We start from the raw sequence: 22,309 nt of genomic DNA, 5'->3' as shown, positions 1-22,309 counted from the left end.
AACCAAAGGGAATTATTCTCGAGCCTTAAGATCTAATGGAATTTGCCTAGCTAGGTTTCGGACTAGCTTGGGACCCGTCACCCCTTCCTTTTTCTTTTTTCTTCCTTTTGGAATGGGAATGTTATCTTATGCCTGTCTCACAGTTGTACTTTGGAAGCCTGTAACTTACTTGGTTTCACAGGCTCACAACTGGAGAGGAATTTGCCTCAGGATGAATCCTATCTAGAGTCTCACCCACGTGTGATTTAGGTGATATTTAGATGAGACTTTGAACTTTAGACTTCAGAGTTGATGCTGGAATGAGTTAAGACTTTTGGAATGGTTGGGATGGAATGAAAGTATTTTGCATGTGGTAAGGACATGAATATTGGTGGGCCAGTGGCAGCATGTGATGGACTGAAAATATTTGTGTCCTCCCAAAATTCATATATTGAAGTCCTAACCCCCAATGTGATGGCCTTTGGAGGTGAGGCCTTGAGAAGGTGATCAGGATTAGATGAGGTCGTGAGGGTATGGCCCTTGGGATGGGGTTGGTACCCTTGTAAGAAGAGACAGCAGAGAGCTTGCTCTCTTCTCTTCCAAGAAGAGAGAAGAAGCCAAGAAGAGAGCTCCCACCGGAACCCAGCTGCCCTGGCATCCAGATCTCGAACTTGTAGCTTCCAGAGCCGTGAGGAAATGAATTGCTGTTATTTACACTGCCCAGTCTGTGGTGTTTTATCATGGCAGTCCGAGCTGACTGATGCATCTGGGCATGACCTAATTTTCCTGAGTTACACACAAAATCCTTGACAGCACTATGAAGATAACTGAAAGGTCCACTCAACAGAGCAAAGATGGGCACTTGAGTGCATTGAGCTTCTCATTGAGCACCTAGAGAATGACCCGTTCTTCCTGTGTCAGGAATAAAGACTCCAGATTGTTAGGAGAGAGCTTTCTAATGTGATGTGGGGACAGGGAGAGTGTCAGCCTTCACCCCTTTAGCTACCCCATTTATTGGGAATGTTTGCTTATCTCTTGCAACAAAAGACAATAAAAATGATGGCCTGGTCCACCTGCATCCTTGCCTAGAGCACCAGAGGAATTCAGAATGAATCTTGTCTGCCCAGCGTCCAGTGGAGGACATTTCTTTAGCCCCTTAATGCCCCGGGGGACAGCCCAGCTGCCTCCTTGGAACCTGTTAGTACGTAAGTCTTCTTCAGCCACCTCCCAGGTGCTAAACCACACCGTCAGCATCCACTCACCTCCCAGTATATGAACACATTGTACTGAATTCTTTCATTAAGAGAATTGACTCAGTGTTTTGGCATAGTAGTTAAGGGCTTGGACTCTGGAATTTTTCTCTGACATTTACTTCCTCAGTGGCCTTAGGCAACTCACTTAAGCTTTCCTCGTCTCAGTTCACATATTCTGCAAAATGGGGATAGTTGTTTCCACCTCTTAGTGTTGTTTTGGAGATTAAATTGGCCAATGAATTTAAATGGATTAGCATCACATCTAACACAATGCCTAGTAAATAACAAGCACCTAACAAAGGTTAGCCAGCTTCATCTTCCTCACCACCTTTGCAGGTGGATAAAAATCCTAGACTCAGAGCTGTTTAGGAGATAATGTCCACTAGGTGGCACCAGCCACAGCTAAATAAAATCTCCCCTATATATATGTATATATATGTATTTCATCAAAAGTTTAGAAGTCATACAAAGAGACAGAAATAAAACTGCAATGGTAATAAAGCAATGTGCATATATAGATATAAATATATTGGGGCCCCCAAACCAAGCATTCGAGCCATCATAATTACCTAAAGCACGTCTAAAACAATTACAAGTCAAACATGTTCTGGTTTGCTTCCCAGACCATGGGAGGTGCTGATGCAGGGGGTCAGCGGAGAAACTGAGAAACCCTCCTATTCTGTACATGGTCTGCTGGGGGGTGCTTGTTCAGCTTCGGCTAGCAACTGGGCTTTTGTTTTGCAGAAACCTATTCCTCCAGCTTTTGTGTTGCTGAACAGGCTGTGATTTGGCAAAGGACCCAGCTGAAGGCCAGGGATTTTTTGGTGCTGTGGGAGGGAACTTTTTCAGGGAAGGACAAGGGACAGACAGCTGACATAGGGACAGAAGTGCAGGAGAATGCTAATAGGGTTTTTAGCAAGTTTGTCTCCATGATAAGAAGCATCAACAGTGCTTTTGCAATTAGATATGCTTTTCTGACAGCTGAGAAAACGATCTAAGGTAGAGCAGGCACAGAATGGGTGACATTTGAGTTACAGCACTTTTTAACTTTTCTTTCTCGTCATTCCTTTCTATTATCCCTAAGGCTTCAAATAAAATCCTGTTAAAAATATCCTGTTATATCTTAGGGAATTAAGGGAGAGGTTTGTGTCCATCTGGGGCTGAGTTATTCCAGCAGTTGGAACTGGGTGCACAATTCAGGTGAAAAGTTTGTGAAATGTGGAAGGCCTCCGTGTGAATGCTCATTGACACTTAGAGCAATCAGATAAAAGCCTGGAAACCCCCCAGTTTCTTAGGATGGAAGGTGTTGTCATTTGAGTATCACAGAGCAGGGCGAGCCCAGGAGACTGGCCATGGTATGTGACTAAACCAGCTGAAGATCTAGGGGCTGCAGGTGGACCCGGAACGGGGAGGAGTTGGCAGACAAAGTGTAACAGGGCAAAGGGAAGAGAAGATGTCAATAAATGAGGAACAGAATTAAATCGGTTAAGAGGAGAAATTGAAAAGGGCAGTTTAGGAAGTCAAGCTTCTGAGCTTTCTGTTTGGAGAGAAAATAGATGCCAGAGGCAGGCCCACTCCTTCAACTTCCTCACCCCCACCTCCAACCCATCCTTACCTCCTTTCTATCCCAGAGGAACGGGAATTCTTTGTCCTATATATGCTAAATGTCCTCTTGTACACACACCATAAGTTATCGATTCCTTTTCATACATCCTCAGTTCTTTCATTACTGGCTGTCTTCTCTAGGCATATAAAACAACGAAGTCTCTACCATTTTTGTGTGTGTATGTTTGAATATTGATGTATTTTTAAATCTAACATTTCTACCTTTTAAAAGAAAACAAAACTCTCTCCATTTTGCGTCTTGTAGCTACTGTCCTGTTCTTTCTTCCTTTTGCAGCCAAGCTTCTAGAATGAGCAGTCTCCCTGGCTCCACTTCCTCTCTTCTCTTTCTATTCCCTCACTGCAATCTGGCCATTTTACCAATACCCAAGTGCAAATGCCCCCCCAGGGGTTACCAGTGAACTTCTTCCTGTCAAAATCCTTGGGTGGTTTTCAGCTGCAGTCTCACTAAGCCGTCTGCAACATTTGCAACTGTTACATTTATTCAGTAATGACCAAACGACTGTTCTGTGCCTGACGCTGTTAAGGCGCTATGGTGTATAGATAGATGACGTCCTGCCTCCCGGGTGTAGCCAGGTTATAACATCAGGTTCCCGGGCCTAGGACCAGGGCAAGGGAGCTGGCTAGCCCCACAACTTTGGTTAATGGGAGAGCAAGCACTTATAAAGATGCCAACCTCTGACTAACTTGTCGGCTTGCGTTGAAATCTGAATTTCAGACTGCTTGCTCAAGTGTTATTTGCATATTATTAACAGCTCTCCTATCAACATACTATCTTAAAATTGCCGAAAATGTGATACTTTGGGGGGAAATGACATCTCCTTATGCTCCTCAACTCCCAGCCTCTCCCCCAACTAAGCTTTCCTTATCTCCTGCTATAGCTTGCTTTCTAGTGGGAGTAAAACTCACCGTATACATGTAAACAATTAAACAGTAATTTCAAAGAAGTGTATGAGCTGAGAAGGAAATAGAGCAGGGCAATGTAATATAAAGCACTGCTATGGTCTGAACGTTTGTGTCGCCCCAAAATTCATATGTTGAAATCCTGACCCTTTGGGAGGTGATTAGGTCTGTGGCTGGAGCCCTCAGGAATAGGATTAGTGCCCTTATGAAAGAGGCCCCACAGAGCTCCCTTGCCCCTACCACTATGTGAAGACACAGAGAAAAGGAATTGGGCTATGAACCAGGAACTGGGCTCTTACCAGACACCACCGAGTTTATAGTATTTTTGTTAGAGCAGCCTGAATGGACTCAGACCAGCTCCCATGGCACTGGGAAAGGGACGGAGAGCTTCTTCACATCATACGACCAAAGAAGGCCTCTTTGGGAAGATGACGTTTAAGCTGAGACTGAAAAGGGGAGAGCTCATCTTTAAGAAAAGCTTGGGGAAAAGCCTGCCAGGTGTAGGGAAGAGTAAGTGCAAAGGCACTGAGGAACTTGCAGTGCCAGAGGAGCTGAAGGGAGCACCGTGTGCCTAGAGCTTGGTGATCCGACAGTGGTTAGAAAGGAGGATGGAAGAGGTGGCCTTGTTTTATGAGATGGGAGATGTCACTAGAGCATGTTTAGGTACCGATAGATAGGATTCAGTAGAGAGAGAGGAAGTGAGGTGTGGAAGGGGCGGGGCTCCGTCGCCCAAGTGGAGGGGTTTGCTTTGGTAAGAGCAGAAACCCACATACCTTTTAAGGCTCTTTTCCCTTTGTTCTAACAGTGTTAGTTACATCTAACATTACAACTTTGTTAGTTACAAAGTTAGTTAGATATTAGTGACATCTAACAAAATATCACTCAGTTCTGCCCCTTCCTCCCTGATTGTCCCTTCTCGGGCTTTTTCTCAGACCCTCTTTAATTTTGGGTGTCAGCAGGCTTCTGTCCACAACTGTCTTCTAATGATCCTCTCTACATTCTCCTTACACAGTCTCATCCCTCGCTGCACCAGCCGAGACCACTCTCTTGGACTTCACATTCTCCCATCCAACTGTAGATACATCTTTTTTAATCTCCCAAATTATGTCTCCAGCCCAGACCTGTCCTCTGACCTTCTGATCTAGCTGCTCATTTGCCACCTGCATTTAGATGGAGCCATCTTGAATTCAACAGGTCCAAAATCAGGATTCTTTAGTCCCCTCCCACACATGCACAAAACCCAACACTAACCAGAAGAGGGCCTTGCTCATTGATGGCCGAAGTTCTTCCTCTCTTCGTAACCGCCTCCCCATTCTTTGATACAGACTTTGGAAGTTTTTTCATTTTTACGTAAAGTATCGTAATAAACGTTACTAGAGCTCACCAACACTTCTAGCTCTCCTTCCTTTCCTAGACGTTTGGGAGGGTGCTATCTGTCCCCATCCTTGAGGTTAGATTTGACTGTGGCACTTACTTTGGCCATTGAAATGTGTGAAAATCACACGTTTGGCTTCTGGGTGGAAATATTTAACAGCAGGTGCCCAATTCTCTGCTGTCTTTTTTTCCCTTTCTCTGTTCCAAGGTTATCATCTGTCAAGATGTAGATGCCTAAGATCAAAGCAGCCTGGAATGCTGAATCATCCCATGGAGGAAAATTGCCCAGAGAGTCTTTTGGACCCATAGCAAACTTTGAGCAAGAAGAAACACAAAAAAGAAAAAACCTTTGTTGTATAGGTCCCTGAGGCTTTTGCTTTTTTTTAATTCTGAGGTGTGTGAACGTGTGTGTGTATTTTAGGTTACTACGATATAAACAAACCTATCCTGTGGATGTAAGTGCTGTGCAAATGCATATTCAAGGCAAATCTCTTCCAGCCCCCACTTCTAACCCCCTGGCCCCCCCAAGCCTCTCCTGAATAGAAATTCTGGAGCTACCAATGCCCCAAACTGTCCCTCTTCAACTCTCCCCAACTTCGCTTATCATCACCGTCCACTTCATTGCTCAATCCTGAATCAAAAATAGGCATCATCTTAATTCCTCACTCCCACAGTCTGATCACTGGTTTTCCTAAGAATATCTCAAATTTGTCTTGGACATCTGCAGTAGCCCTCTTCCTGTTCCTGCTTGCAGTCTTCGAATATGTATAAGACCTTCAAAATCAGAAGTTCATACCAGATCTACAGGAAAACTTCTGCCCCCGGCCCCTGTCCCCTCGCCACCCAGTTCCTCTTCCTGTAGGCGACCAAAATGGCAGGATCCCTCATCCCCCTGAAAGACACTCTGCGCGTAGAAACAAACAAGTGTATATATCTCTCAGAGTCATCTTCCAAAAACACAAAACTGGCCGTATTTTTCCCAGTTTGAAGCCCATCAGTGCCTTCCAGTTACAAACTCTCAAATGTTTAGGCCCCTGTGTTGTCAACCTCCTCAGGCCTGCTGACCTTGTTTCAGTTCCAGACACCCCCTTCTCAGTTGAGGTTTTTCTGACCTCAGGGCTTTCCGCTATGCTGTTCCCTCTGCTTGGATGATTCCCTCCAGGTCTGTGCATGCTAAATCCTTCCTTAAATGTGCCCTCCTCAGAGGGTGCGCAGCTTTGCCACCCCTGTTGTTCTCTGTGACAGAAGGCCTCACGTTGTCGCCTTCAAGACTCTACCACAGGTAGTCATCATGTATTTATTGGAACGCTGACTCATTTATTGACCATCTCTCACATTAGACTGTAAGCTCCATGAGAATAGAGATTGCGTCCATTTTGCTCACTGTATGCCCAGCCTCTAGCTCTGTGCCCATCACAGAATAGGTGCACAGTAAACGCTTGATGAATCAATGAATAAGGAACTGGTGGAAAACCTAGTGTCCTGAGAGAAAGAAAAGCAAAAAGGCAGATGAAACTGAAAAGGGAAACTAGCCTCAACTATTGAAACAGGCAAATTCGGCCTCCATATTGTTTCTCCCACTGAGTATTGATTTTGTTTTTTTTTTGAGGAAGATTAGCCCTGAGCTAACATCTGCTGCCAGTCCTCCTCTTTTTTGCCAAGGAAGACTGGCCCTGAGCTGATGTCTCTGCCCATCTTCCTCTACCTCTTATATGTGGGACCCTGCCACAGCATGGCTTGACAAGCAGTGCATGGGTCCGCACCCGGGACCGGAACTGGCGAACCCCGCGCCACCAAACTGGATCATACGAACTTAACTGTTGCGCCACTGGGCCAGCCCTGTAAATATAGATTTTTATCCTAAGCTGTCTCACGCTATGTCTCTGGTTAGGCCAACCACCCAATCCAGACAAGAGGAGGTGAGGAAAGAGGAGAGCAGCGTCACTCCCAAGGGTTGAAAGGTCTTAAATTCCTTGGGAAGAGGTGGCAGCAAGCACAGAGCGCTCCTTTGCGAGAACTTGTATTTTGTCAGACATTTAATAACTGGTTTAAACAGAAATATTAAGCAATCACTTCTTCCTTTGTTTTAGGGACCAAAAGTTCTTTTTTTTTTTTTCGACAAGCAAGTAAAACCAGAAAAGACAGTGACCCCCCACCTAGAAACAGCAACATGTTTATAAGGAAACATTAACTCCACAATCTCAAGTCAGTATCTCCTTCCGCCTTAAATATTTTAATATAGCACGTATTTTCCTAATCATGAAAGTAATGCCTCATGTCCTTATAGATAATAGAATCCTAAAATTGTCTAAAAGGATAAACTAGGGAAATAAAAATCACATCCACGGAAGAAGCATTTTATTTCTATATCTCTAAAGCTAAGATGTTTGCTTTCATCTGTTATTCTCTCCTTGGAAACAAAACAACAAAAGCTTCATTCATCTCTGCTTTAATTTCACCGTCTGAAATTATTTCTAGGTATTCAGGTCAGCTGACTGGATTAGCTAGGTAATGAAACCCAGCCATTTTGCCTTTATCCCTTAACCAGAGTAGAGGATCAAAGCCAAGCTCCTTAATGTGGTACACAAGGCCCCTCAAAATCTGGCCCCAGTCCACCTGCCAGCCTCATTGCTCACCACTTCCTTCCCTCACCTCCCTAATTAGGAGCTTGCTGGAGAAAGGTGCTGGGTGCCCAAGAGCATTCTGATGGACCAGACCTCTCCTGTTCACCTGAACACTCCCGTGCCAGGGGATGGAGGATGCCCAGGTCTCCTTTTGTATATGGCATAGGCTCGAGGTTAAAGGATCCTGATGTGCTGGATTCACCACAAATTGAGGAGCTAGGAAGGGAAGTCACCTGGGAGGGGTAGGGTTGACTAGTTTGATCGACACTAGAACCTGTCCTCAAGAGTGTGGCAGTGCCACCTAGTTCATCCGTGCTTTGAAGAGAGCTGCAATGAAATGAATGTGTCCCCCTCAAATTCAAAGTGATGGTATTTGGAGATGGGACCTTTGGGAGGTAATTAGGCCAGGAAAGTGGGCCCCGACAATGGGATTAGTGCTCTTACCAGAAGAGGCCAGAGAGCTAGATATGTGAGGACACAGCAAGAAGATGATTACCACAACAGGCTCAGCTAACATCCATTTTCTCATATAGATACAGTAAAAAGGAAAGAAGAAAGGGGGAAAAGCTGCTTTTTAAAAAGGCCCTCAGAAGGAGTCTTGTGCTGAGGGTACAGTCAAGCATCTTGATTGTGGTGGCGTTTGCGTGAAGCTATACTTGGGATAAGATTGCATAGAGCCACACATGCACACACAAGTGAGTGTGTGTATAACCGGTGCAATGTGAATTGGTCTATGATGAGCACCTGTGCCAGTTTCCTGGGTTTCTTATTGTACTCTAGTCATGCCAGATGTTGACGCTGGGGGAGGCGGGTGAAGAGTGCATGGGAACCTTGCCATACACTTCTTTGCAAATTCCTGTGAATCCATTACTATTTCAAAATTAAAAGGCTTTTTAGTGGGGGTGGGGGTTCAGAATCCTGGAGCACTTGATCTAAAACAGTGCGTCGGGGATGGCCTTTGAGCTAGAGGATCCTTTGCAAAAACAGTTCTTCTGTGTCCGGGTCCGAAGAAGTTCTTGAAGAAAAGGACAGAGTGAGCCACCTTTGTCAGCAGATTCGAAATGAGTATAGAGCCCAGGGGGGCTTTCAGCTCCCTGAAGCTCTGTGAGCGTCCAGGTGAATGCCCGGCCCCTTTCCTGGAGACTCTGGGGAAAACAGGCAGACAGGTGAGCTGTGGCGGACTGTCGGAGCAGGCCGGAGAGCCCAGGGAACTCTGAGTGTCTGACGTACTCAGATGACTGCCATTCTCAACCGTGTTGGCCTTTGTCGGCATCGCTGCAGCTTAACTCAGTCTTTCAGCAACATTGAGTCAGCACCTATGGTGTGCCTGGCACTCTTCACTCTTCTAATACTTGAGATATGTCCAGGAATTAAAAAAAAGAACCATGCCCTGGTGGAGCTTATGGTCCAGCATAGGGTCGGAGGCAGGGAGAGAAAATGAAAACAGTAAGAAATTAATTATAGAGCATACTAGACGGTGATAACTATGAAGGGGGAAAATACAGAGCCGGGTAAGGGGGACCAAGAATTCAGGAGAGTGTGGCATGTGGGAGAGGGGGTGCGGCTGTCTTCTCTGAGTTCTTAAATGATATGAGCGTATTGAAATCAGCCTCTATTTGACTTTTCTTTTCCCACTACTAAATTCTCTCCCTTGTCGTTCCTTTTGACTTCTCCCTGGTTTCTCCTCTCTTCTTCTCTCCACCTTCCTTGTTATCTGTCTTCAGTTGATTTCCCCGTCTCGCCTCCCTCTCTTCCCTCATGCCAGTTTCCTCATCAGTGGTCTTTTACCTTTTTCTCTTTCTCCTCTCCCCCTTTGACCCTCCTCTCCTTCCCCCCTCATTGTTTTCATTTTTCTCTCTCTCTTCTTCTTTCTAGCTATTTGTCATTTTGTGGCTTTTTCATAGAACTGAAGTTCATTTGATTAAAGTTCATGTGGCTTTTGTTCCCTTGTTATATTGTTTGCATGATAAATGTTTTCTATTCTACACAAAACCAAACTTTCTTGAGCAACCCAGCCTGACGCGAAGGGAGAATAGCCCTAACTTGTTGACTCTCATCTCATCTGTTCACATAGCTCTAAGCCCCAGATAGAGGACCCCTCAAATATTTCTAGAAGTTCCAAAGAGTGCCTCACATGCATTGCTTAAAAGTCCATTCTCCCGAGGACTGCTCCCCTCCGTGCACTCTTGGAGGCCACCATCGTTAAGACCCCAGGCGTCTCCGTAGCTCTCGATGCGCCTGAGACCAGGGCAGACTGCCTTCCTTTGCCTTTGGAGTTACATTGTTACAGTGGCCACCAAGAGCGTTGCACCTGCCCCATCCTTTTATAGAGATCTCAGTAAAGCAGCTCTTTTGGATTCTATTTTTGCAGCTTCTTTTCTTCGTAGGACCCATCATGAGTCTGTGAGTCTGGCTCTGGAACATCCCCCAGAGTGACGGGCATTATGTTACCCCCAGTCACCACTATCCGCCAACAACTAAGCCTTGTTGGTGGCTCCGCTCTGTAAGTCTGCTCCTTCGTGCTTTACAATGAGTTGTCTCTCTCCCAGGAGCCTCCTCAGTCATTAAGGAGTCTTCTCTTTAGCCTGGGTCATCACTGGCAGTGCCTGGAAACATCTCAGTGCCAAATAGTCACAACTTGACCTTAACCCGGGAATCCCACCATGTAAGTTTATGAAACAGATGAGTTGAAATTGATATTTCTAACTTAAACACAAAGCTCAAATTGCTTTTATATTTTGTATCACCTAATAAAACATAACCATAATTAATTTTTGTGAGTTTCAACATATATTATTTCATTTAATGTAAAGCATTATTTAATTTTTTGAGGGTCAGTGGCCTCTCATGAAAATTTTTGCTAACTCTGGAAAATGTATTAAGAATAATAATTGTTAGAAATTGACAGGCTACTCTAAAATGTGTATGGGAATGCAGAGGGCTAATCATAAATGTATATAGTAGGAATAAATATATAGTAAGAAAAATATATGATCAGGAAAGAACAGACTTCCAAATATCTGGAGCTACTAAAAACCTGGAGTAATTAAGACAATAGTAATTAAGTAAAGTATTGGTGCAAGGACAGAAAAATAGACCAATGGAACAGAGTAGAGGCCTAAAACAGACACAAACATAAACAGTCAACTGATTTATGATGAAAGTGACAGTGCACTGAAGAAAGGGAAAGGATGGTGTTTTTCTTGAAAGATGCAGTCAATGGGATATCCATCCAAGAACAAAAAATGTTTCTCCATTCCTTGCCACACACATTACACAAAAATTGACTCCAGTTATACTGTCCATCTAAATGTGAGAGGTAAAACAAAGTTTTTAGAAGAAAACGTAGGAAAATATCTTCATTAGCTTAGGGAGGCAAAGATTTCTTAAACTAGAGACCAAAAAAAAAAAAGGCTAACCATTAAGGGAAAAAATGATAAATTGGACTACATTAAAATTAAGAACTTCTGTTCATCAAAAGACATGATTAAAAGAGGGAAAAGGCAATCCACAGAATAGAGTAAGATATTTACAATACATCTTTCCAACAATTGATTTGTATCCTTACTACATAAACTCTTAAAGACAATTAGAAAAAGGCAGGTGACTGAAAAGAAAAATAAGCAAATGGCTTGGGCAGATGATTCACAAAAGAGGATATTTAAATGATAATAAACATCTGAGAAGGTGCTCAACTTTAGTCATCAGCAAAATGCAAATTAAAACCACAGTGTTATCTACACACCCACAAGAATGGCTCAAATGAAAAAGACACACAAACTACATTTTGGCAAAAATGTGTAGCAACTGGAACTATAGTTCACATCTGATAGTATAAATTGGTGCAATGGCTTTGGCAAACAGTCTGCTGTAGATACTAGGTAGCTACTGCAGTATCTACTGAAGCAGAACATTTGTAGACGACCAAGCAACTCCTCTCCCAGGTATATACTTTACAGAATTGTGTGCATATATTCACCAAAAACAATGAACAAGAATTCATAGCAGCACTATTCATGAAAGCCAGAAACTGGAAACGACACAAAGGTCCGCAAAGATTAGGATGTATCAATAAGTGGTGGCAAATTCAGACAGCAGAATACTATACAGCAGTGAAAAAAGACAGAAAAGAGAAAGGGGAAAAAGAAATACTCTGGTTTGATTCCATTTATATGAAGTTCAAAAAACAAGTGTTAGAAGTCAAGACAGTAATTACCCCTTGGGGCAATTACTAGGTGGGAGCATGAGAGGGCTTCTGGGGCAGTGGTTATGTTCTGCTTATCGATCTGGGTGCTGGCGACACTGGTGTGCTTGTTTTGTGAAAATTATGCAAGCGGTACATGATGTTTTGTATCCTTTTGATATGTATGTTGTGCCAGCATGAAAAGTCTGCTTAAAATAATAAAAATCATTGTACAAAGTAAGCTGGGGCTATTTGGATAAGAATTACAAGGTTTAACTGAGATATTTGTGGGTAACATTGTTTATTGCATTTATAAGTCCTTGCACACAAATAAAATGGAAGCAGAACCGTAAAGAATACATCAAAATGATGACTGATAAGAGTAATGGCAAACTGATAAATGTAGCATTTTTTATTGTATTTAATAGTTGTGTTCAGAAAGAACACATCAGAATAATTTCAAAGACAAATTTACATTTAATAAAAAAATATGCAAATATTTCCAAATGTACACGATTTGATTTTCTTCACTTGTTATTGAAATTCATATACAACACTGGAATCTTATAGGTTAAAAACATAACAAAAGACAACTTTAATTTCAAGTAAAATTTCCATTGACACTACAGAATTAAAAGTATGCTTACTATACACAAAATGCATATAAGAGACAGTATTCCGAGAGTGTGTGTGAGAAACAAGTCAAATAGACTGGGATCTTACATAGTCACAAATGGAGCCAAGATTTACAAAACTCTAGCCTTATTATAAAATGTAACTTCGGCATTTCCTTCAACTAATAAGAAAATGAGCAGTGCACATTTCCTCTATTGAACAGAGGTATTCATCCATTTTCTGCAAGACGATTATATTCCCTCTTTAGGGATATGATTTCTTGTCATTATAGGCAAATATTTCTGTAAAAATCAGATAACGTTATAATCCTGGTTATGCTGGACTCAACATGAGGAGAAATCTAAGTCAATTAAAGACAGCATAACCCATGAGCATGAAGGAATGTGACGTCACATGCATTACAACTTGCTCAAATTTGAATATGCAGAATGGGAGAGGGGGAGATGATGATGATGCTTTAAGTTCACCAATGTGATATGATCACTGATGATATTCCTTCAGAAATAGAAACCTTGGAGGGCCGCCTGGTGGTGTGGGAGAAGTTCGAGAACCCCGCTTCGGTGGCCCAGGGTTCGCAGATTCGGATCCTTGGCACAGACCTAGCACTGCTCATTAGGCCATGCTGTGTCGGCATCCCACATAAAGTGGAGGAAGATTGGCACAGATGTTAGCTTAGTGACAATCGTCCTCAAGTGAACAAAGAGGAAGATTGGCAACAGATGTTAGCTCAGGGCCAATCTTCCTCACAAAAAAAAAGAAAAACAAATAGATACCTTGTTTCTGATTGTATCTAAGAAGAAAAACAGAGTAAGACATGCTGCCTAGGTAGCCAAACACATTTGGGAATTTCACTCATCCATATCAAAGGGATAATATAATTCTCAGCCAAGCAAGACATTGGGTAAATTGGGGACCTGAAAATTTATTTTTCTCTAGAAATGAAGTATAACTTCATTCACTCCGGCGTGAAATATATGGGAATAGTCCACAGGACCAAAGCCTATATATTATATATAACACCTGGAATATTGTTGGCACTCAGAAAAGATTAAGCAAAAATAAAAGATATATTTTCTAGCTTAAAATATGGATTTTTTAAAAACATATATTTTCAATGTCTATATTCCAAACTAAGTTTTTGCTTTTAATATTGAGTTCATTTAGAAAGTTTTGTCTTTAAAAACTCATTTTAAGCAGATTTATATGCAGGCTGTACACTTTTTTGGATTTTTTTGAAAGGTGGTCAGAATTCAGTTAAGGATCACTTTATATACTGCTAAAATTTTAGAGAAAAATATAAACTCGTTTTAATCACCACAGTTTCATAAACATATCAGAGTTGTTTTTTGTTCAAAATAACACAATTTTCGTGTTAGATTTTAAATAGACCGTACTTAAATATATCTCTACACAATGATCATTTCTATAAACTAAGATAAATTAAAACTGAATTTTTAAGCTAGAGATAGTCTGTCATATATTTTATTTGATCTTAATTGTGATCCATGATTATCTTATTGAAAAATTATTTCTATAAGCCACGATAATCTTATTATTGCTTCACTTCCCTGAATCAGTGTTTCTAAAACATATCCGCCCAGTTCTGTAGCTTTTAAGTGAACCGTTTTTTTGATTCTGCACTCCGGTTACATATAATAACATTCCTTATTAAGTACTAACTAAATTTGCATTTTAAAAGCTTTTTTGATGTATTTACCAAAAGTGATTTTTGAAGGCATTTATTGGTAAATGCATTAACAATCGTATTTCAGCATTAACTCAATGTGACCTTACACTGTGCTCAGTGCAGCTGGTGGGTATCAAGGCCAGTCCGAAATGGATTTTTCTTTAGGATAATCATTCCTGCCCACGGAGGCTGTTGGGTCACACTTACCCCAGCTGAACGGAGGCAGCAGTACCCATGTGAGCACTGTTAACACATCTGTCTTGGAGGAACAGAGCATCACATTAGCAGATGCTGGACATGGCTCAGTCGCCTGGATAATTCTCATTTTGCACATCTCAGAGGTAAGCTATTTATTTTATAAATAAAGCCTAGAAACAATCTTAGTGCTTCTCTTTCAATGGCTAAGAGGTTAAAAAAGTAAAGATTTTTAAAAATCCAATAGAAAAAGAGTGAGTGTTTCAAGTCCAAAGAAATAATCAAGGCAGAAAATGTTTGCATAGAATTCCACTGGTGGCTAGATTTTCCTTGCAGTCCTTGCTCACGGCGACCTTCTGAGCCCAGTTTCAGGAAGCAAGTCTACGCATAGCCTGTGGAAGCAAAGCGGAAACAGTGTCGATACCACTGAATTCTCCTCGTCTACATTAGCTTTCTTACAAATATGTCTGGATAGTGTTGGTTGCTTATGTTTACTCATCTTAGGTGTATATCATCACAATAAAAGGAGGGGGGAAACTCAATTTTGTACCTCATCATACTTCAGTTGGATTTATTTAAAAGAAATAATTATGGGGGCTGGCCCCAAGACCCGGTGCTTAAGTTTGCATACTCTGCTTTGGTGGCCCAGGGTTTGCCAGTTTGGATCCTGGCTGCAGACCTATCACTGCTCATCAAGCCATGCTGTGGTGGCATCCCACACAGAAGAACTGGAATGACCTACAACTAGGATATACAACCGTGTACTGGAGCTTTGGGGAGAAAAAAAAAAAAGAGGAAGATAGTCAACAGATGTTAGCTCAGGGCCAATCTTCCTCACCAAAAAAAATTAAAGCAATAATTGCTATTTATTGAGCATTTACTATCTACAACACTCTATTCTTATTACTTTACATGTACCCTTTAAGTTTCACGATTCTCTGAAATATTATTTCTATTTTATGTGAAGAAACTAAAATGAAGACAGGATGAGTAACCTGCGCTGGGCTACACAGGCAGAAGAAGCAGAATCAGGGCTAGCACTCAAGTCTGCCTGGTTCTTCAGCCCTTACACTAGACCCACTTCGCGGTACTGCTTCCCTATCTACAGAAACCCTGCCTGAAGGGGCCTGTCAGGTGGCAGTCACAAATACTTCCATAAGATGGCAACTTCTTAAGTTCCAATTTTGAAATATGTTTTTATGCAACTAAGTCAGCCCTAAAACCGTAATCACAAACGATTAAACTGGAAAGACTTTACGGCTCAATAATGACGTTCCTGGGCTCACTAAGCTGGTGGGCTAAGATGCAGGACTTCTGATTTTCGCTCTAATAATGTGTTTTCTCCACAAAAATCTTCTCTGCTTGTCATCCTCACTGCCTGCTTTTACCATAGGGGTCTGAATGTTATTCATTTCCACATTTTTATCAGGACCCGGAATAAGGCAGAGAAGGCGTGCTTATCAGATTTGCATATGACACCAGAGGGGGTGGGTGGTTAATATGCTGGATGATAGATTCAGAATTCAAAACTACGTCAACAAACCAGAACCAACAAGATCAAACCCAGCAGAAATCTGTGTAGTCCTGCATTAGGGTCAAACCCAGTTACATCAGTATAAATGGGGAGACCAGCTGAACCATAGTTTGTGCGAAAATGCCCAAGACTTTAGTTGACTCCCGCTCAATAGGAGCAAAGATTTTGTCGTAGCTATTATGAAAATAAGCACATTTTTAAGTTGCAGTAATAGAAGTAACTTGATGAGATCAAGGTAGGTCATGGTTGCGTCATCTCCACGCTGGCCTGACCCCTTCTGGAGTTTCGTGACCTCTGCCTGGCCAGAGAAGCATTGACAGATTTTGTATCTATGAGGAACAATAAAGGGAACTGAAAGAGTCTAGCCCGGAGTAGACTCTGGCGGAGGCAGATATTTAAGAGCTGTTCAGTGAGAGGGTTTGTCTTGCCGGTGAAGGCAGATCTCCATCCGCTGGGTGGTGGTAGACAAAGGCTGGATCTAGTTTTTTTTTTTTTTTTTTTTTTTTTTTTTTTTAAGATTTTATTTTTTCCTTTTTCTCCCCCAAGCCCCCCGGTACATAGTTGTGTATTCTCCGTCGTGGGTTCTTCTAGTTGTAGCATGTGGGACGCTGCCTCAGCGTGGTCTGATGAGCAGTGCCATGTCCGCGCCCAGGATTCGAACTGACGAAACACTGGGCCGCCTGCAGCAGAGCGCGCGAACTTAACCACTCGGCCACGGGGCCAGCCCTGGATCTAGTTTTTTAAGCACAGCTAACCCTCAGAGACTTTCAACCATGCAACAAACTCCTTTGAAAAGCTACTAGTTGCCATTGTCTGGAAATATTTACGCAAAAGCTGAGTGAACGTCCTTAGGGATGGTGGAGGAGAGATTTCTGCATGTGCTGGGATGTGGGACCGCTTGATTTCTAAGATGTCTTTCCACTTTAAAACTCTACGATCTTCTTTTGTTAGTCCCATTTTACTCAAAGGTTGAGCCACAGAGTTCACTCAGATACTACAAGTTTCAGTCAAGTTTCTTAGGAATGGTCTGAGGCCCCCAAAAGCATCAGAAATACCTAGAATCCGTCTCAAATAAAGGGAGTGTCTTTTTTAAGCCATTATTAGTCAGAGGAAGAAAGGTCATGAGGTTGCTGTCGTTCACATACTATGCCCGAAGCTTACGAAACTCCTGGCTTAGAAATTCCATCTATGCACCTTTCACCCATCCCACTGGCCTTGTGTCTCTGGAAGAGAAAGTATGTGGAGGCTTGGGTATAAAATCAGGACCAGCATGTTGGCTGCTTCCAGTTGCTGATCATGCCGATACGCCTGGGGCAAAAGGTCCCCAAGTACTTAATGTCTTCAAGGGAGAATTCTTGTTTTCCATTTTCTTCTGTCTATGAAGCCATCTTTTTGGTATTTCTTAGAAATTATTTTCCCTGAATAGTTTTTATCAGACATAGTCACCATCTGTATTATTCTATCTATTCAAGATTTAATCCAAATTATTTTCTTTGAAGGAAAATAATGATCATACCTCATTCTGGACATCAAGTTCTTCTTCAATCAGCTCTGCTTCCATTAATTCAAGAGGATCTTTACAGTCTTGGATAAGCGTGATCTTGACAAAGAGAAAAAGGAGAATATTTATTGGAAATATAATAACATCAACCCACCTGATACCCCACTGAAAATGAACTGAGGCTTTACCAGACTTTCCATGCTTCAAAATCCTTTTCAGCTTTCTTATCCTTTTATATTTCCCACTTAGAATTTTTCTCTTTACCATTTATTCACATTCAAGTGTGAACTGGTCTAGTTCTGCATTGTCTAACCTCCTTTTCAGCTCTCTTCCCCAGTCTCTGAAGTGTATGCCTCTTGACGAGTCAGCCCGTCTGCCTAACTGATTCAACAGTCGATAGTGTTTTTATTTCAATGGCTCAGCCAAGAGCACTCACACAGCATTGAGTGTGCAGTGAATGCCCAGTGAGGGGCTTGTGAACGATGACAATAAACAGTCCCAAGTTGAATGGGATAACAAATAACTGTTTTCATGTTGAGAGAGAACTTGACACCTTGGTTCTATTTTGCTTTTAATACGGAATCTTTTTTACATTCTTTATATGACCCCACTTTGTTGTTGTTAACTATGGGTTAGAGAATTTTAGACTAGATAGAAAAAGTTTATGAGTTTTCAAAGATGAGCGTCTTGTTGTAGCTTTTTTTTAGATTTGTGATTTTACTACTTTCCTTTTTTTCCTTATTTGTATTTAAGATCCACATCTTGGTATTTGGGACGAGTATTTTCTCCAGCAGCATTAAGCAAAACAATTTCTCCACTAACAACAGCTGAAAAGAATAATATGCTATTGTTTTCTAAATTAGTTTTACTTCCAACATTAACTTGCAATCTAGAGTAAGAATCTACTTAACCTAATTTTAGACAAAATGGGAAGCAATTTAAAATATAGTAGACTGTGTCCCTGGAATAATTATTATTGTTATTTTTATGGGTATTTGTTTTAGTTTCCCAAATTCCCTGCAAGAGGGTCCATGAGAGATACGGTTCTGGTACCAGGTCCACCAGTAGGCCCGGCCCAATGGCCCAGACCAGAGTGCACAACTCTCCTGAGTATTCGACAGGAGAATTGACAAAATAAGGAGGCCCATGGGAAATCAGTGTCTATTCTATTTTGTGGGGAATAATTAACTCTGGGCTGATTCATGGCTTTTCATTTTTTTTTTTCTTTTTCAAAGATCACTTACAACCTAATGGACCCCATTTAAAGGCATTTATAATCAAAAGTTTCCAGATGGTTGAGAATTTAAGTTGCATTTGTATATACAAATCACAGAAGATCCGAGATTCAGTGCCTATATTCTAGAAAAGCACTACAGCTAATGCCTATTCTTATTAGTAAATGCACACATTGTAGGACTGATATGTTCCAGGTACTAGAACCCAGCACTTTCCTGGAATCTATCATATTTAGTCTTCCTGTCTACCCAGCAAGGTAAATGTTTTTATTCCCATTTTACTGATGAGAAAACTGAGGCTCTGAGAAGTTAAGCAGATGGCTTAAAACCCCACCAGGCTGGGATCCAAACCTAGATTTGTGGAATTTTTGCCATTTACAGAAATCATGACAGTTTAGGAACGATACATATGTAGAAAGGTTAAATGTTTACCATTTCTAAAATGGAATCTTGACCCTCTCGCGATTTCACCTGGTTCTGTAGATGGAGGACAGCATCGTGGACAGTCAAAAAGAATATGTCCTTTCTAATGTTATCACTAAAGAAACCACATTTCTCCAGCTTTTCTATCACATGATCTTCAAAAGAAAGAGATAATGTTTAGTTAGTCTCTGGGAAAAGACATTTTTGTAACATCAGTCAATTCTACGTTTTGTAGTTCCTCCTTTTAATTCTTTTTTCTCATTTCCAAAATGTGACTCTGCTCTAAGCTGACTGAGTTTCTTTTCCAGGAGCACATGGAATGGTTATATTGTAACTGGTCCAGCACATGGCCTTGGTTCCTGACCAGGTCCCTTTTGCCATTGTACCCACACTCCAGCTGCTCTGAGCCTGGCTGCTGATGGTTCACAGCTGTGCCCTTCTCTGGAGAACTTTCCTTGGCCAATAGGAGCTGCCTCAGCTGAAAGGCCTAGGAGGTTCCACCCCCACCCTTGGGTGGCCTGTAGCCACTGACCAACTGATATGGGGGTAGAAAGGCCAGCCCCCTTGCCTCTAGGAGAGGTAAGCCTCTGTGTGTACGCCCTGTGGAATCAGGCTAAAGTAGACTTCTGAAACCATGTCTTTGTCCAGCTTCTTGCCTTGCCCTATCCTGCTCCCCTCGCTCCTTCAGGAATTTTCTCAGAGTGTAGCCTCTCAATAAACCACTTGGGCAAGAATCTTTCTCTCAGGCTCTGCTTCTAGAGAACTCAGCTTAAGCACTAATATTTTCCTACATACATACACACACTCATCCGTAGACACAGACTCATGCCTTGCAGCATCCTCTAGTTCTAAGGGATCTAGGTCATCTCTAGCTCTGCTGTCTCCATGGTCATTTTTCCCCCATTGATCCTGCACCACTGTCAGGACTTAGGTTTCCATGCATTACCATCTCTATGGCGCAAATTGGAAGTAATATCTTTCTAGGTCCAAAAGGGCCCTCAGAGTGATTGCTTAATGGATAGAGTTTCTGTTTGGGGTGATGAAAAATTTTGAAAATACATAGATGGTTGTGACAGTGGCACAAGAAGTGAATGTGCTTAATGCCACTGAATTCATTGTATACTTGAATGTTACTAAAATGGCAAATCTTATGTTATACATCTTTTACCACAATAAAAAACAGTTTTTTGAAAAAAGGCCTTTGGGGCTGGCCCTGTGGCCAAGTAGTGAAGTTCATGCGCTCCACTGCAGTGGCCCAGGGTTTTGCTGGTTCGGATCCTGGGCACGGACATGGCACTGCTCATCAGGCCATGCTGAGGCGGCATCCCACATGCCACAACTAGAAAGACCAACAACTAAAAATATACAACTATGTACCAGAGGGCTTTGGGGAGAAAAAGGAAAAATAAAATCTTGTAAAAAAAAGAAAAAAGGCCTTTGGGTATCGTGTACCCACATTCCTAGGTAGGAAAAAGGGCCTAGAGGAAATTCCTATAGATAGATAGATAGGTATATGCATTTACCTTGAAGTGACGCAAAGTACACATTTACATCAATTCTTTGGAATTCTTTGACAACCTAAAATTTTAGAAAGGAGAATTTGTAACAATGATCAACTTTATCTGCCCATAATTCAGTAGCAATCAATTACTTGCTCAGGAGAAATTTCAACCCTTTCGTGGTTAATCAGGACTTTAGGAAAAGTTCATTATGGGAAAACCATAGAAGTTTTCAACCTCCAGTGATGGTGTGATTAGGGATGTAAAGACTCAAGAGGTGGCAACATCCGGTGCTGAATAGCGGAGCGCTCAACAGCACAGGTGTGCTCAATAAACATCTGCGGAAGGAAGGAAAGAAGGGAGTAGAGGAGGCTTCCTAATGTAGCCCCTGCTGATTGGAACAAGAGTGCGAGTTTCTATCTTTGAGTGGAAAACACATGGGTGTGGATATGTGGCCACTGGGTTCCAAATGTAAAAACTGACCTAAAAACCAAGGCCTCTGGATTTTGACTGTATCAGTGTCAATATCCTGATTGTGATTTTGTGCTATAGTTTTGTAAGATCTTGTCATTGGGAGAAACTGGGTTAAGGGTTACAGAGGATCTCTCTGTTTTATGTCTTACAACTTCATGGGAATCTACAATTATTGCAAAAGGAAGTTTAATTAGGGCCCAACCCCATAACAGAGTGGTTAAAGATCCATGTGCTCCGCTTCAGCGGCCCAGATTCATGGGTTCGGATCCTGGGCACAGACCTACGCCACTCACCAAGCACACTGTGGAGGTGTCCCACGTACCAAAAATAGAGGAAGACTGGCACAGATGTTAGCTCAGGGCAAATCTTCCTCACAAAAATAAATAGTTTAATTAAACAAAACCAAGATACAAGACCTATGGGCAATAATAAAACAGATCTTGAAATTTCTGGGGTGCGATCAAGACCTATATGCAATTATAAAGTTTAGAGTTTTCATGATCATCATTATAGCATTTGAAAGCAACTATTTGGTAGGTGTGGAAAATATTCTGGCATTAAATATGTTAAGACTCTCCCCAAAAGTAATTCATTAAACACTTTGGCCAACACAATCTACAGTGGATCTGAGCCAACGCCTGGAGTGAAATGCACGATGAAGAACAAGAGTATGTTCTGGAACAAGCTGGTAACAGGTTGGCTAAGAGAACTGGAACAGAACGTGTCAAGCATATTCTCACACTCTTTTGTCAAGTATAATCACTTTTCCACCTTACCTGCCTAGTACCCACACCCTGGAATCATTTCCTGCCCTTGCGGAGGTAGCCAAGAAGCCCCAGCTAAGGTGAACCTCAGCTGGGGTCCGTTTCATATTATCTGATTGCTGGTGCCTGCAACCTGCTTGCTTCTCTGCCTGACCCTCTTGATACCTACCTGAAGCTTCACCTAAACTTCACACTCCCGGTCAAGTTGACGCCCTAGTTAGTCTGCTTTGGTGCACTTAGTACAGTTGTAGTTTAAAAGATTACAGTGATGTTTGCCTTCCCTCCTAATCTGCTTGGTCCCATGAGGGTAGGGACTATGCCTCTTGCACCTGGCCAAGTGCTTGGCACCTATTAGGCATTTCTCATCTATTTGTTGAAAGAATCGATGAGCTTGAGCTTGCACAACTGGTTTCTGATATCAT

The 22,309-nt window shown here is 42.0% G+C and overlaps 1 protein-coding gene and 1 long non-coding RNA gene across 4 annotated transcripts in view; one reads left to right on the top strand and one right to left on the bottom strand.

Moving 5' to 3' along the window:
* The window catches only part of LOC111773125 (uncharacterized), a 50,374-nt gene that overhangs the window by 9,729 nt on the left and 18,336 nt on the right, over positions 1–22,309 (top strand). The window lies entirely within an intron of this gene.
* The window catches only part of SLC26A4 (solute carrier family 26 member 4), a 45,670-nt gene continuing 35,584 nt past the window's right edge, over positions 12,224–22,309 (bottom strand). For all 3 annotated transcript variants that reach the window (XM_023638897.2, XM_005609074.4, XM_014738977.3), the window contains 4 exons: positions 20,674–20,728; positions 19,160–19,305; positions 17,508–17,591; positions 12,224–14,849 (listed from right to left, as the gene is read on the bottom strand). In XM_023638897.2, the coding sequence (XP_023494665.1) occupies positions 14,826–14,849; positions 17,508–17,591; positions 19,160–19,305; positions 20,674–20,728 (309 nt within the window). In that variant the 3' untranslated portion in view covers positions 12,224–14,825. The remainder of the gene's footprint in view (positions 14,850–17,507; positions 17,592–19,159; positions 19,306–20,673; positions 20,729–22,309) is intronic.

Source organism: Equus caballus, chromosome 4, assembly GCF_041296265.1.
Source record: "Equus caballus isolate H_3958 breed thoroughbred chromosome 4, TB-T2T, whole genome shotgun sequence".
Taxonomy (NCBI): domain Eukaryota; kingdom Metazoa; phylum Chordata; class Mammalia; order Perissodactyla; family Equidae; genus Equus; species Equus caballus.
The sequence above is the reverse complement of the archived record's forward strand: the minus strand, read 5'-3'. Positions and strand labels throughout refer to the sequence as shown.